The 15682-nt window shown below is 38.0% G+C and overlaps 1 protein-coding gene across 1 annotated transcript in view; it reads right to left on the bottom strand.

The window, feature by feature from the left end:
* Positions 1-15369, bottom strand: part of TCEA1 (transcription elongation factor A1) — a 46155-nt gene extending 30786 nt beyond the window's left edge. The window contains exons 1-3 of the mRNA XM_032421770.1: positions 15100-15369; positions 5617-5679; positions 480-585 (exon numbers count right to left, since the gene is read on the bottom strand). Of these exons, the coding sequence (XP_032277661.1) occupies positions 480-585; positions 5617-5679; positions 15100-15162 (232 nt within the window). The 5' untranslated portion in view covers positions 15163-15369. The remainder of the gene's footprint in view (positions 1-479; positions 586-5616; positions 5680-15099) is intronic.
* Positions 15370-15682: the final 313 nt, after the last annotated feature.

Raw genomic sequence — 15682 nt, forward strand, 5'->3', positions numbered from 1 at the left:
TATTAAAGGGTAAAGCACGATAGATACAACTATTCTCAAATGGTTCAGCAAAGATAACTTGTGCTTTTATGAGTATAAACATACAAAGACAGAGAAGACAGAAATATGACAAAACAAATATGGCAAATATTAAAAATTAATGATCTAGAAAAAGATACATGAGTTATTTTTATTATTCTTGTAAACTTTCTGTAAGTTAGAAAATTATTTCAAAAACCTTTTTAAAAAGTATGACAACTTCCCCATGGGGGGAAAATTTCTTTTTAAAGAGGCAGTCCAGTTATAAGTGCTGAAAGACAAAAAAAGCTATATTTGACTAACTTAAAAAGCAAAACCTTCAAGGAGGTCAAACTAATGCCACTCCCTCTTAATATAAGACATTGATTTCAATACATTTATAATTGTAAACAGAAAAAATGCAAACACCAAACGTTTGAATAAACCAGATCATAAATATATATAAGGGAAGATCAATATACCTAATAACTTTTTCCAGGATTTGATGAGAGACTTTGCTAAAGATGTAACTTCTTCATCTGTACTCTGCTTCCGAATAGCATTTACTGACATTCCAATTCTTGTGGACTGCAAGGCAATGACAAAAAAAATTTGTACAAGCTGTTTTATTTCAGACATTTTAGTGTTTCATTTTCTTCTTTCCCATTTTCGTTTCTACTGTAGAACAGAAAAAAATCTCAGTTATTTGAATTCTTATAATAGTATACTACAGAATTAAGATACATGCATATATTATATGTCATATATAATATATGTAATATATATGTAATATATCATGTAGTAATATTATTATTTATTATTATTATTATGCCCAGGATTATGCTGGGAGCATCCATATTCATTCATCTTCCTAACAACACTTTAAAGTTGAGATCGGGGCGTCTGGGTGACTCAGTCGTTAAGCATCTGCCTTCAGCTCAGGTCATGATCCCAGGGTCCTGGGATCAAGCTCCGCATTAGGCTCCCTGCTCAGCAGGAAGCCTGCTTCTCCCTCTCCCACTCCCCCTGCTTGTGTTCCCTCTCTCGCTGTGTCTCTCTCTGTCAAATAAATAAAATCTTAAAAATAAGTAAATAAATAAAGTTGAGATCATTATCCCTATTTGTCCAGCAATACACCATTCCTAATTGGCGAAACTGGGATTTTAATGCAGGTCTGCCCACCTCCAAAGTCCATGCTCTTTCCAGCACATCAATGGTTTTCAAATTGTGCTCAAAGAATACAAAAGCTATGACAAGCCAATTAAGGAAGATAAATAAAAAAATGGTAAATTATTTAGTAAGTTCAAGTTGTTAGTAGACAATCTTTCAAAACATACGGTCAATGGGAAGAAAAAAAACAACAAAAGGAATTGTTAGTGGCAAAAAAAAGAGGTGAACCCCTGCTGTAAACTTTAAGGCAGAATAATAAATGGGTACTTATGGTTTTTCCTGCTAAATTATTTAATCTTCTCAACAAAGAGATTCAGGAGAGAAATTTGGTTCAAGAATTTAGAATATGGGTTTGGCTGGAATGGCTTACCTATGGAAGGCTATGCAAGGCAGGTAAGGTTCCATAGCAGAAAGATAAAGGGGACTCCACAATTCTAAAATCCAAAAATATTTTGAGATTTATGTTTTGGGAGGGTTTTCCCCCAAAGAAAGAAGTTTATTGCTTTAATAAAATGCTCTCAGAAATTTTTTTTTTTTTTAAGATTTTATTTATTTATTTATTTGACAGAGAGAGAGAGAGAGAGAGAATAGGCAGAGAGGCAGGCATAGGGAGAGGGAGAAGCAGGCTCCCCACTGAGCAGTGAGCCCGATGCAGGGCTCGATCCCAGGACCCTGGGGTTATAACCTGAGCTGAAGGCAGACGCTTAACCAGCTAAGCCAGCCAGGCGCCCCCTCAGAATTTTTTTTAGAGAAGAAAATACTTTGAGAACTTTAAAACTTTTTAGAACTTTTCTAAAACACTTCAATATAGAAAATTTTCCAGAAGCAAGTGCCTGGGCTGGATGGCATAGCCTACAACCGTGTGGACCCAGAGCTGTCCGACTGGATGTAGCTAACTGCTTAGAAGCCAGGCTTGCACTTGCAGCCACCGTACCAAGTGTCAAGTCTGACTTCCTTATCCCGATGCCTTCAGCACCCATTCACAGCTCTTCCTTACTACCACCCCACAACCCACCCCACCAACCTAGAAGAAAACCTACTTTTGGAATGAGTGGTGGAAGTCATTGAGTTACTAGTATAGTTCTGAAGCTACAACTGACACAGACTGGCAAAGAAAATGGAATTTTAGGACGTAGTCAGAGGCAAGCAAAGATACAAGGAGAGCATGAACAAATCGTGTGCTGTGGATGATTGCTTTTTAATTACCATAGGATGTTTTCATCACTAAAGAGTCAATAATTACCTGCTTAAAACCCACGAAAACCCCTATGGAGATTAGGCATCTGTAACATGCTTATTTAATGAAGAGACTGTCTAGTCAAAAATAAGAAATGAGGTTGCTAAGGTAGACTGACAAAGAAAGACCTGGGGAGGTTTTTTCCCTCTCCTTTAAAGAGGGTATTTGGGGAAGAGTAAAACTAGACAGAGGAAAGGATTATGAAGCTATTTTACTTTGATAACCAAGTCTAGATGTACCTCTAAGAATTCTCTAGACTCTGGATTTTTCCTAAAACCAGTACACTATAATTTACAAGATGTAACAGGTGGCCTATAAAAAAAGTGTTGTGTGCACAAATAACATTAAGAATTGTAGAGTTAGGGGCGCCTGGGTGGCTCAGTTGGTTAAGCGACTGCCTTCGGCTCAGGTCATGATCCTGGAGTCCCTGGATCGAGTCCCGCATCGGGCTCCCTGCTCGGCAGGGAGCCTGCTTCTCCCTCTGACCCTCCCCCATCTCATGTGCTCTCTCTCTCTCTCTCATTCTGTCTCAAATAAATAAATAAAATCTTTAAAAAAAAAAAAAAAAAAAGAATTGTAGAGTTAGGGGTGCCTGGGTAGCTCAGTAGGTTAAGTGTCTGCCTTCGGCTCAGGTCCTGGGATTGAGCCCCCGCATTGGGCTTCCTGCTCGGCAGAGAGTCTGCTTCTCATTCTCCCTCTGCCCCTCCCCCATGCTCTCTTTCTCTCAAATAAATAAAATCTTTAAAAATAAATAAATAATTTTTTTAAAAAAGGACCGGAGAGTTAAACAAGCTTCTTGATTGCAGAACTAATGAAGGTTTTTGAGATCCACTATACACTGTGAAATTCTAGACAGAAAATGTATGCCGCCTTTGCCCATGTCTGGCCATCTGGTTTCTATAGAATACCAGCTATGCAATTAGAAAGACACTACCTTGGAAAGATGGGGAGGGCATTAAGCAGACTTAGGGAATCAGCTGCACATTGGTGGTAAGGCAGAAAAGAATGAGTAGTGAGATTAAGAGACACTGTCAGCATCAAAGGAACTAAGCAGACTTGTATGTTCTAGAAGAAAAGTCAACTTTATGATCACTCATGAGTTTTTGCCAAGATAATTTAAGATAGCCACTAAATCTTAAAGTAAAAAATATAAAGCTACTAAAAACACTGTTGAAAGAAACTAAAGACCTAAATAAATAGAAAGGCATCCCCTATTCATGGATCATAAGACTTAAATGTTAAAGATTGCAACACTAATAAAATCGAGCTACAGATTCAATGCAATCCCTATTAAAATCCCAGCTGCCTTTTGTACAGAAACTGATAAGCTTATCCTAAAGTTCATATGGAAATACAAGAATAGCCAAAACAATCTTGAAAAAGAAGAATAAAGTTGAAGGACTCAAAAGTCCCAAATTCAAAACTTACTACAAAACTACAGTAATCAAGACAATATGGTCCTATATAAGGAGAGACATGCAGATTAATGGAATAGACTTAAGAATCCAGGAATAAACTCCTACATTTTTTTGTCATTTTCAATAAGGATGTCAAGATAATTCATTAGAGAGAATATTAAAAAGTAAACAAGTAGATATCCATATATAAAAGAATGAAATTGGACCTCTTCTTTATACCACACATGAAAATTAACTCAAAATGAATCACAGAACTAAATAAAAGAGCCAAAAAAAAAGAATAAATTTTCATAACCTTGAATTAGGTAACCGAGATTTGACACCTAAAGCACAAGCAACCAAAGAAAAAGAGATAAATCAGACTACAACAAAAGAACACCACTAAGAAAGTAAAAATAACCCACAGAATGGGAGATAATCCTGTATATGATTAAGGGACTTGTATCTAGAATATATAAAGAACTATTACAAATTAGTAATAAAAAACAAACTATCCAGGAGGGATGGGGTGGCTGGGTGATGGACACTGGGGAGGGTATGTACTATGGTGAGCACTGTGAATTGTGTTAAGACTGATGAATCACAGATCTGTACCCCTAGTAGAAATAATACATTATATGTTAATAAAAAAAAACTATCCAACTTAAAAACAGGCAAAAGATCTGAAATGACATTTCTCCAAAGAAAACATAGGAATGGTTAAGAAGTACATGAAAAGATGTTCAACATAATTAGTCATTAGGGAAATGGAAATCAATACCACAATGAGGTATCACTTCACACCCACCAAGATGGCTATAATCAAAGATAATAACAAGTGTTGGCAAGAATGTGGATAAACTGGAACCTTTGTTTACTTGCTGTTGGAAATGTAAAATGGTAAAGTCACTTGGGAAAACACTCTGGCAGGTCCTCAAATACTCAACATAAGGTTATCTATGACTCATCATTTCCATTCTTTCAGATCTCTACCCAAGCGAAACAAAAACACACAAACCTATACATGAATGTGCAAAGCAGGAGTCATAACAACCAAAAAAGTAGAAATAACCCAAATGTCCATCAACTGACAAATGAATAAAAAAAATGTGGTATTATTCAGCCTTAAAAGGAATGAAGTACTGATGCATGCTACAACATGGATGAACCTTGAAGCTTATGCTAAGTAAAAGAAGCTGGAGAGGCACCTGGCTAACTCAGTTGGTAGAGCTTGTGAGTCTTGATCTTGGAGTCATGAGTTCAAGCCCCACGTTGAGGGGCAGACTGTACTTAAAACTAAAAAAAAAAAATCTAAAAAAAAAGGCAGCCAGAACCAAAAGGTCAGGTATTGTATGACTTCATTTATATGAAATCTCTGGAATAGGTAAATCTAAAGAGACAAAAGGTACATTGATTCGTGCTTGCCTAGGGCAGAAGAGGTGGTTCAACTGGGGAGAAATAAGGAATGACAACTAAAAGGTACCCCAGAGGCTAGCTTCATGCTGGCAGCAGCTGTCAATGCCAGACCAAGAAAGTGAGATCTAGGGAGATCAAATCAGGGCCAAGAGTCCAACTTCTTTTCCTTTCACAGATTTCAAACTTGGAGATTCAGGTTTTATTCCTCTTGAGGAAGGCAACATTTTTCTATAATGGTAACTTAGTAGAGTATTGATTTACGTTACCATCTTAAAAAAACCCCAGAAGTTAATAATGGTTTACTCCATAACAGGACAATACAAAAAACTTAATAGTATTAAAAATGTTTTGGTATTTTATGACAATTATCTATTCAAATCATGACATATTGGCACATACCTGTAATAATTCCAGGGTCATGGGAATATTCTTAAGCTCCTTCAGTAAATCCAATGCTCCAGCCTATAAAATAAAATAATTACATATTGAACTTCCCAAATGATAAAGCAAGGACTAACTAGAGATTTAAATTTATGTTTTCCTATCCACAACTCACTATGGCTCATTTATTTATGTGGGAATAGTATATATATAAAAGGGGGAAAGGGAAAGAGTTTTCCAAATTATGGCTGCAACTCATTAAAGAAATATAAAATCCATTTACTGGGTTATGACCAGCACTTATTAAGTCCTGCTTTGTTAAAGTTCATTTTAAATATAGTATTTGTTTATGTGTCCCAATTAGAAATGTGAAATGTGTTTCTTACTGTGGTGGCATAACACACCCCAGATTTCCATAGAGAACATCTATCTGATTAAGGAGCCAACCCTGAGAAAGTGGGAATGGGGGTCAGAAGATGCTTCAGCACCTCTAGCATTCACTCACACACAGGAAGAGTGGGAAAGGGCATATCTTTACTAGAATTCCTTTGAGGTCTCTCTGTATCTTCCTGGTCTGTCACAAAAACTGCAGTCTACCTGATTCTTACAAAGTAGGAAAAAGCAAATTCTGAGACAAAACTCAGAATTAAGATGTTAAGCTCATAGGGCTGTCCACTGCCATCTAGAATCAAAGGCTCACATGTTGATAATGAAGAGGGAACAAAATAAGGCTCCTGGAAGAATTACATAAACCACCTAAGGTTAAAAAAGGAATGAAATGAGAAGCAACAGCACCACCTACACCTTATGGCCATATATTCCAATTTGATACTCATTTAATGTATATTTCATATGATACATTCACTTAGTCATATTTAGTTTAATATTCACTTACTGTACTATATTTAGACACATCATTAGTCTATATGCCACTAATAAAGAAAAAATATTAAACTATGGCATAGTATTTCCTTATCATTTGTTTTACTTTTGTAACTCTTTTAGACTTGAAATTTTTATCATGTATCACCTTTTACATATATAAAAGAAAAATATAAGCAAAATAAATTGGCTAAGGTGTTTCTAAAACTATGTCACATTCAGAGTCCCCAATGCTTATGAATAACTTATTGACTCAGATTCAATAAAATCTTTTTTTATCCCACAAAAAGTTGTGTCAAAACACTAGTAATGGGGGCGCCTGGGTGGCTCAGTCGTTAGGCATCTGCCTTCGGCTCAGGTCAGGATCCCAGGGTTCTGGGATGGAGCCCCGCATCGGGCTCCCTGCTCCGCGGGAAGCCTGCTTCTCCCTCTCCCACTCCCCCTGCTTGTGTTCCCTCTCTCGCTATGTCTCTCTGTGTCAAATAAATAAAATCTTAAAAAAAAAAAAAAAAAAACACTAGTAATGCAGCATTTCATAAAAGAATCCATCAAAGAGCTAAAGCCTTTAGCTCTTAGCTGGCTTTGTAGTGTGTAGAGCTAGATGTTTTTCATCCCCACTGCTCTTCAACCATTTGGTTCCTTGAGGTTCAAAGAGCACTCTACTAATGTTTTTCAGAGTTTCTTCCAAGCCACTGACACCCACTCTGCAAATGTTGATACTGGGTTTGATATTCTGCCTGTGAAACTACATCCCAACAGCCATCTGGTTGACAATATATGTGTAACTCATTCTGCTTTCTCAAATGTTAAAATATGAAAACTAGGCACCCTATGAATCAATGAAACACAGCATATTCCAGGAAAATAGAAAACCCTAGAGCATGTCCCTCATTATGCACCCCAAAGGAAAAAACAAGCATGGAACCTTATGGTATCACATTTCTTAAATATAAAATCGAGTAAAGGCTTCCAGTCATGTAATTTTTCCATTTAAAGTTGAGACATCAGACTTGACTGTGGAGAATAAAAAAGTATTAAGTTTTCTTCTGGTAACAAACATATATATCATTTTAATTTCACCCAATACCTCATCAATAAAAACTTAAGTTCAATAGCAACTATGAAACAGGTTATTATGAAGGATTTTAATGATTTACTGCTTAAAGATCCCTTCTGATTTTAAGATTCTATAAATTCTTTTCATTTAAAGGTAACCAAAAACAGTGCACATTATAGTTGTTAGGTAAGAAAACTAACATTGACTTTAAATTTACAAGTAATCAGGAATTTCTACAGGAATGACATCTCTGTGAGCAAATGGGGTCTTCAATCCCCCATCTGCAAATCCCAAAACCAAAACCCTTTGAAAATCAAGATTTCATGGGGCACCTGCGTGGCTCAGTCGGTTAAGCATCTGCCTTCAGCTCAGGTCATGATCTCAGGGTCTTGGGATCAAGCCCCGCCTCAGGCTCCTGCTCAGCGGGGAGCCTGCTTCTCCCTCTCCCACTCTGCTTGTGCGTGCTCACTCTCTCTCTCTTTCAAATAAATAAATAAAATCTTAAAAAAAAAATCAAGATTTCTTAAAGATTTTCAATAAACTCATCTGCCAGCAACACCTAATCTCAACATATGTAAAGCCATTTATGTTCTATATATCCCACTTCATGTGAGAGTACTACATTTCACTATAGAAATATTAATGTCTGATTAATGGGAACTGCCCAGATCTGCTGAGGATATATGATGTGTGTATCATATTATCTTAATAAAATCTGAAAATTGAGGAATTCTCAAATATATCAGACTCCAAAAGGTTTTCATTAAGAGATTGTGGACTTGTATCTTATAACTACCATAGACATTTTTCTTCTACCCATGTCTCCATGGACTTTCTGATCCATTTCTGACCTAGGATCAATTAGAAAGGAAGAGAAGGAATCACACTTGTAGGAGTCCTTAGACTTAAACAGTGCTGCCACATATAAAGTTGATTCTTCTAACACATCAGCAATGTGGCATAAGCTGTTTTCCAAGTAGAAGCAATAGATAGATTTGCATTAATTTCACCACACTCTCCTTTTTTACTCAGATCTCTTTGGTGAGACTGGAGTCAGAGATACAAGCTATGGAAGAAGAAAAAGCTAAATACCATTCATGGGATGAAACTATGACCTTTCTCATAATTATACTATGCTCTAGCCAAATAAGATGAATATTTCAATTAAAGTTCTTTAAGAAATAAACAACTATGATGATCTGAATGAGCAAAAAGGTGAAAACAAATGATCATATATTAATTCAGTGACAAAAGCTTCTTTGAATATTACTATGTGCCAAGAACTTTGTTAAATACTTTATATATGTATTATTTCATCTTCACAATAAACCCTATAGAAGCAGGTAATCTTTTTATCCCCATTTTACATAAAAGGAATTGAAAACCCAGATAATTTAGGAACTTGTGCTGTCATATGATTATTACTAACTAAAACAGGTGAGACCTACCCAGTTCTGTCAAATTACACTTAGACTTCTCAACAAATACTTGTTAACTGTGTACGAAACTCTGAGGAATCCAGCAATGAGCAAGAGAGAAATCCTTTCTGACTACAGGGAATTTAAAAATAAACATAAATCTTTGAACATCTACTTCAAACCCTCAATTATACAAAGAAACAAACTCAGAAAAGGAAAGTGACTTGGCCAACTGATAGGTAATATAAAAGGACAAGAACTATAATCTCCTGACCCTCACACTACTGTTCTCTCCATTTCATAGGTCCACTGGTAGCAGTTCTAATCAGTGAACTGGGGTGAATAGCACTGCCAAACAAGAAACTATATTCCATCCTTCCCCAATCATCACCTGCCTCTAAAGGTCAAGTCTATTAGATTGCAGCATCTCCTACAGATAATGATGCAAGAGAAAGAAAGATTCTACCTTATCTTCCAGAGTCAAATTTAGTTCACATTACTGGCTGAATAATAAATAACAGCTATCACATGACTTTATTACATGGCTGGTACTGTCATCAGAAACAAGTACTTTTACAAAATATGGTATTCAAATTTATATTGAGCACCCAGCATATACGAGCTTGTATAGGATACAAACATCCTTCTCCTCAAGGAGATGTAAGGAGGAGGAAGCAACACAGAATATACAATGAAGAACATGGGCTATATATATAACAGATCTAAATTCAAATCCATGCACTGCCATTTCCTAATTATAAGATCCTAGGAATGTTATTTGTCCTTTTCAAACTTCAGCTTCTTTATATATAGGAGAGCACAATACACTGACCTAAAACAGTTAAAATGGTCAAATGGAGTAATATAACACTAAGAGGTGTTGAAATAGAGTGCCTGACACATAGGAGATGGTTGATAAGGGGTACAAATAAAAAAATTTATCTACTTCCATCATAACAATATTCTCAAAGAGCCATAAGCCAGCATTTTAAGTATTATTTAAGCTCAATCAACTCAAACACCTCTTAGAATTATGAGATCCCAAGGTTTAAAAAATTAAGGTGCTATTTAAAAAAAAGGAAACACTGGGGCACCTGTGTGGCTCAGTCGGTTAAGCGACTGCCTTTGGCTCAGGTCATGATCCCAAGGTCCCAGGATCGAATCCTAGATCAGGCTCCCCACTCAGCGGGGAGTTGGCTTCTCCCTCTGACCCTCCCTCTTCTCCTGCTGTCTCTCTCTCTCAAATAAATGAAATCTTTAAAAACAAAAAAAGAAAAGAAAAAAAGGAGGGTTACCTGTGTGGTATTTTTTTTTTTGTATGCATGTGTTTTTAAAATAAAAGCTCCAGGGACGCCTGGGTGGCTCAGTTGGTTAAGCGTCTGCCTTTGGCTCAGAGTCCTGGGATCAAGCCCCATGTTGGGCTCTCTGCTCAGAGGGGAGCCAGCTTCTCCCTCTCCCTCCCGCTCCCTCTGTTTGTGCCCATGCTCTCTGTCAAATAAATGAATAAAATCTTAAAAAAAAAAAAAAGGAAACACTGTAAATATTTACATTATGGCTCAGCAACATCACAATATACTAGGAATTATAATTTTACTATGTCATCTCAAATTTGTAATTATTCTCAACCAAATGCACAAGCAATGAGAGGAAAAATACATAAATTTGACTTCATAAAAAATGAAAGGTTTTGAACTTCAAAAGACACGATCAAGAGAGTAAAAAGATAACCCAGAGAATGGGAGACAGTATATACAAATCCTGTCTCTGATAAGAGTCTAGTATTCAGAATGTAAAGAATTCTTACAATTCAATAATACAAATACTCAGTTAAAAAATGGGCAAAGGATCTGAACATTTCTCCAAAGATAAAGAAATAGCCAGCAACAATGAAAAATGTTCACCATCATCAGTCATCAGAGAAATGCAAATCAAAATCACAACGAGATACTTCTTCACATCCACTGTGATGGCTATAATCAAAAAAGACAAAATAACAAGTGTTGATGAAGACATGGTAAAATTGGAACCCTCATCCATTGCTGGTAAGAATGTAAAATGGTGCAGCAACTTTGGAAAACAGTTTGGCAATTCCTCAAAAAGTTAAACACAGCTATCATATGACCTAGCAATTCTACTCCTAGGTATATACCCAAGAGAGAAAAAAAAATATGTCCACACAAACACCTGCACAAGAATATTCTTAGCAGCATTATTAATAACCAAAAAGTGGAAACAGCCAAAAATGTCCATCAAATGATGAAAAAACAAAATGCAGTATATCCACCAGTACAGTAGTGCTATTCAGTAATACAAAGGAATGAAGTACTGATACCTGCTGTAACATAGATGAATCCTGAAAACACTAAGTGAAAGAGGCCCATCACAAAAGAACACATATTGTATGATTCCATTTATATAAACACATGTTGTATAATTCCATTTATATGAAATGTCCAGAATAGCAAATCCATAGAGACAGAAAACATATTGGGGGGGGGGGGGAGATATACGATGACTACTTAATGGGCACAGGCGGCTTCTTTGGAGTGATGAAAGTGCTCTTAAATTAGATAGTGTGGTGACAGCTGTACAAATCTGTGAATGAATTGTACACTTTAAAAGGGAGAATTGTATTGTGTATTTCAATAAGGCTGCTATAAAAAATTGTGTAGTCATTCTAAATTTCAATTTATATTAATTAATCTAACCCTGATATGAAAACCAAAGTTTTTTTCTTCAACCCAGGTATAAAACTTAGAAATTTACACATTCCAAGTATCGCAGTTCCTAGGATATTCTAACATCTAATTTCAATTTCTCTCCCAACAATTTAATTCTACTCAGCCCTGAGCCTTCAATGAAGAAATACTAAACAAAGCTCAACACCACTGACAAAATCTATGAATTTGAAAATTCTAAGTTACCTCACTCCTTCTTCTAGAGTCATGTAATAAATCCTTTACAAAAAGAATACACAGGGCACCTGAGTGGCTCAAATGGTTAAGCGTCTGCCTTCGGCTCGGGTCATGATCCCGGGGTGCTGGGATCGAGTCCTGCGTAGGGTTCCCGGCTCAGCGGGGAGCCTGCTTCTCCCTCTGCCTCTCTCTCTCTCATGAATAAATAAATAAAATCTTAAAAAAAAAAAAAGAATACACAGGTTTTTTAGCCCTTACCATATCTTAGGGACTGCCAAGATTTTTAATTCATCTAATCTTTACTATATTACCTCCAATTTACCACCAAAAAAAAAAAAAAAAACACCTAAAATGGTTTTAGAGATGTTAAGGATCTTGCCTAAGATCACAATGCTAAAGTTCAGAAGAGCCAAGATTTAAACTCAGATTAGGAGTCAGACTTGCTTATTGACATCAAGTCAAAATGACATTTAAAAAAAAAAAAAGTTAAAATGACATAAAAAAAACAGCTAATACCTGAAAATTTGGAACTAACTTATGTGGTTCACCAAGGCCTCAAAGTATACACTTGTAAAACTGCTAATATTGTTTAAGATCAAGTACACACATGGCACAACATTTTGGATAGTACTAGGGTCAGGATATTGACTGGATATTAGGGAAACCTGCCTCCCCCAGAACAGCAAATACCCTTACTTCTTGGTCTTATATTCACCTAATTGTACCCACACAAGGTTCAAAAAAGGGGTCTTTTAGAGAGATGTTGCACCTTAAGAGAGTAGTACAGACTTTGAGCAAAACATTTAGATTCATGTCTTCACCTGCCCACTTTCTAGCTATTTGGCTTAGGACAATTCACTTAACTTTCCAAATAGTTTCCTTATTTTAGAATGGGGTATTACTTATCATGCAAAACTCTCCCAGGGATAAGTACTTAGCCGAATGCCTGGCTCAGAGTAATAGTTCAATAAATGGTAGCTGTTATTATTATTACTTAAATGTGACACCTACGCTTTATTAAATTAAATATCCAATAACAACACTTAAACTTGCCAATTTAAGAGGAAAACTACTATTTTTCAAGTAAAGTTTACTTTTTCATAGTATAAAAATAATATTTTAAAAAGCTCACAGAGAAAATCTGGAAACCACACACACACACACACACACACAGAGAGAGAGAGAGAGAGAGAGGGAGAAACAAATCTACCATAATCCTACAACCCCCAGAACAACTTCTGCGAAATTACTGACCTCTTAAAAAGCTATCTGTGGGTTGATGTGCTTTGGAGGGCAAAGAGGGAGAGTCATTCAGACCACTTCCCTTTCTCTTTATTTCATTTGCCAATTTGAATTTCTGTAAGATATACAGGAAAAGGGAGAAGGAAAAAACATAAAAGAGCCAGTCAATTTTATCTTTCTTTTTGAGGAGCAAGTTTCCATATTGGTCAAGTTTTGAACTATCAGAAAAATGAGATTTGAGGAGTATCTATGGAGTTTATACTCATTCTCCCCCAGACTCATCATTATTCCTTTATACCTTGAGAACTACAGGTAAATACAAAGTGGTCTTCTCCATCCTTATCCACTAAGGAATTACTCATTTTTAGGAAACACCTATTACAAGGAAAGGAAACAAGCCGCTAATGTATTACATCATTAATGGATACACATTATAGCCTGAGTTAGAGAAAAAAAATTACCCAACAAAATGCCTTTTTCCCCCAGAGCATCTACTGTGCGAATCTAGGGATGTCTCCAGGTAAAGAAAAAAACTTTCCACTTTAAACAAAATAACAGAAATGTTCAGCCTATCAAATAATCAGATCTCATCACTTGCACTGGGCTGTATCAATGAGAAAAATAAATGGCAAAGGTAATGTCTGGACCAGAAAACAAACAGGAAATACTTTAAAAGGCGAAAATTGCAAATACGGGTTAACAGGGTATGAAATTACATGCTAGGCAACGCACCTGTTAAAGGAAAGAGGAACAGACTATGTACGAAGTCTTAAGAATTCACTGTTTCAACACTATTTTCTGCTCTAGAATGCTGTCCAGTAGAAAACCTGGGTCCTGGCTTAATCCAAATTGCACAGTACTTAATTTAAGTGGGTGAACTACTTAATCTCTCTCAGCTTCTTATTCTGCAAAATGGGTACACAATAGTTGTGTTGAGTCTCAAAGGAATTTTACACAGATGCTTTTTAACTCTAAAGTGCTGTACAAATCAGAACATCCCTTTTCTCCTTCACATTAGTTTGACACGGAATTTATTTCATAGATATGAATAAGTTATTTCAGGTACACTGATACTGAAAATGTACTGAGCAGGGTGGAACAAATTCAGGTGAAGACAATCATGGAGCTGAAGCTGAAAACAGTTGACTCTGAATCAGAGGACTGAAAGTAGCACACACTGGTGGACAAAAATGGAGAAACTGGAAGACTTCATACAAACCACAAAGAAAACATGTTTATATAAACACTTTATCAGTAACAAGATAATGCCACTGGTATTAACTGTAAACCACTTCAGAGTACCCAGCAATGACATTTGGTCAAATGCGTCTACCAGCACACCTTAGTGTGTGCGTTTTAATCATAGCTCTTTACATACTACCACCTGACAATATCCACTTTTTAAAGAACGTTTAGCGACTTGCCAAGTACAGTAGCATACTCTACCTTTTTAACTGCTAAACAAACCTGTAGCGTAGACGAGATCAAGTGAATGTTTAGCATTCTTCAAAAAAAATCCAAAAATTTTAACTTACCAGTTTGATGTCCAAAACATATCACAAACCTCTATGTGATGTTATTTCTAGTCGTTAGCCAGCGATCACGGAAAAGAGAACGAATTCTTTCAAACTGTGAAGGGCTTTCTACACTCTTCAATTCTTAAGCTAAACCGAAGAGGTAATTAGCGAGTAAATCTATTCCTCAAGTTTAAAATAAAGAGTATGCCCCGATCAGGTTTACTACGCTGTACTAACGAGAGACTTGGGAGTACCAAGAACGGGTACTGACGCCGGCGGCCGTGGGGCCGCGCTACCTCCTCCCGGACGCCTTCCCCAGGACGCGGACACGGTCCACGCCGGCTTCCCGCGCAGGGAGGGCTGGCGTGGGCGGGCCGGGAGCCCGCGAGGGCCCGGCCCGAAGCCGGCCGCGTACGGCCCCGGCCGGTCGCCCAGCCTCCCTCCCGGCCCGCGTCGCCCGCCGCGCTCACCGCGTTCTTCTTCTGCACCATCTTGTCCATCTTCTTGGCAATGCGGACCACCTCGTCCTCCATGGCTCCCGCAGGTCTTCCCCGCGCCCAGCCCGTTTGGGTCGGGAAGTGGGCGAAGCTGGAGCTGAGGGGACGGCAGGACGAGAGCCAGGCGCTGGACTAGCCCACCACAGCAGGCCCGGGCCTAGGCCCTTCCTCACAACCAAGCCCGCAGCGGCGTCGGCGGCTTGCGACAGCGACTCCGCCCCCACAGGCAGCGCCAATCGAGCTTCGCGCGCACCGTGCAGGCACCGCCAATCGACAGCGGATAGCTGGGAAACCGCGCGCCAAGGCGCCCGCCAGACGGGCGTCGACCGAGGCGCTGTCAATGAGTTGACACGCAAACTGGGCGGCCGGGCTTCCCGCCAGGCCGTTGTAAGTCTGTAGGAGGCGGGGCCGAGTTTTGCCGCGCGTGCGCCTCCGGCCCAGTCTCTGCCCAGGGTGTTTTACATCCGCAGGGACCCACGGAGCTCTGAACCGAGCGGGGTTTGGAGAGCGAAACACGGGCGGTTTTTAAAGGCAGTCAAAACCCGAGACTTTTTTC

The sequence above is a fragment of the Phoca vitulina genome, unplaced genomic scaffold (genome assembly GCF_004348235.1).
Source record: "Phoca vitulina isolate PV1807 unplaced genomic scaffold, GSC_HSeal_1.0 scaffold25, whole genome shotgun sequence".
Lineage (NCBI taxonomy): Eukaryota > Metazoa > Chordata > Mammalia > Carnivora > Phocidae > Phoca > Phoca vitulina.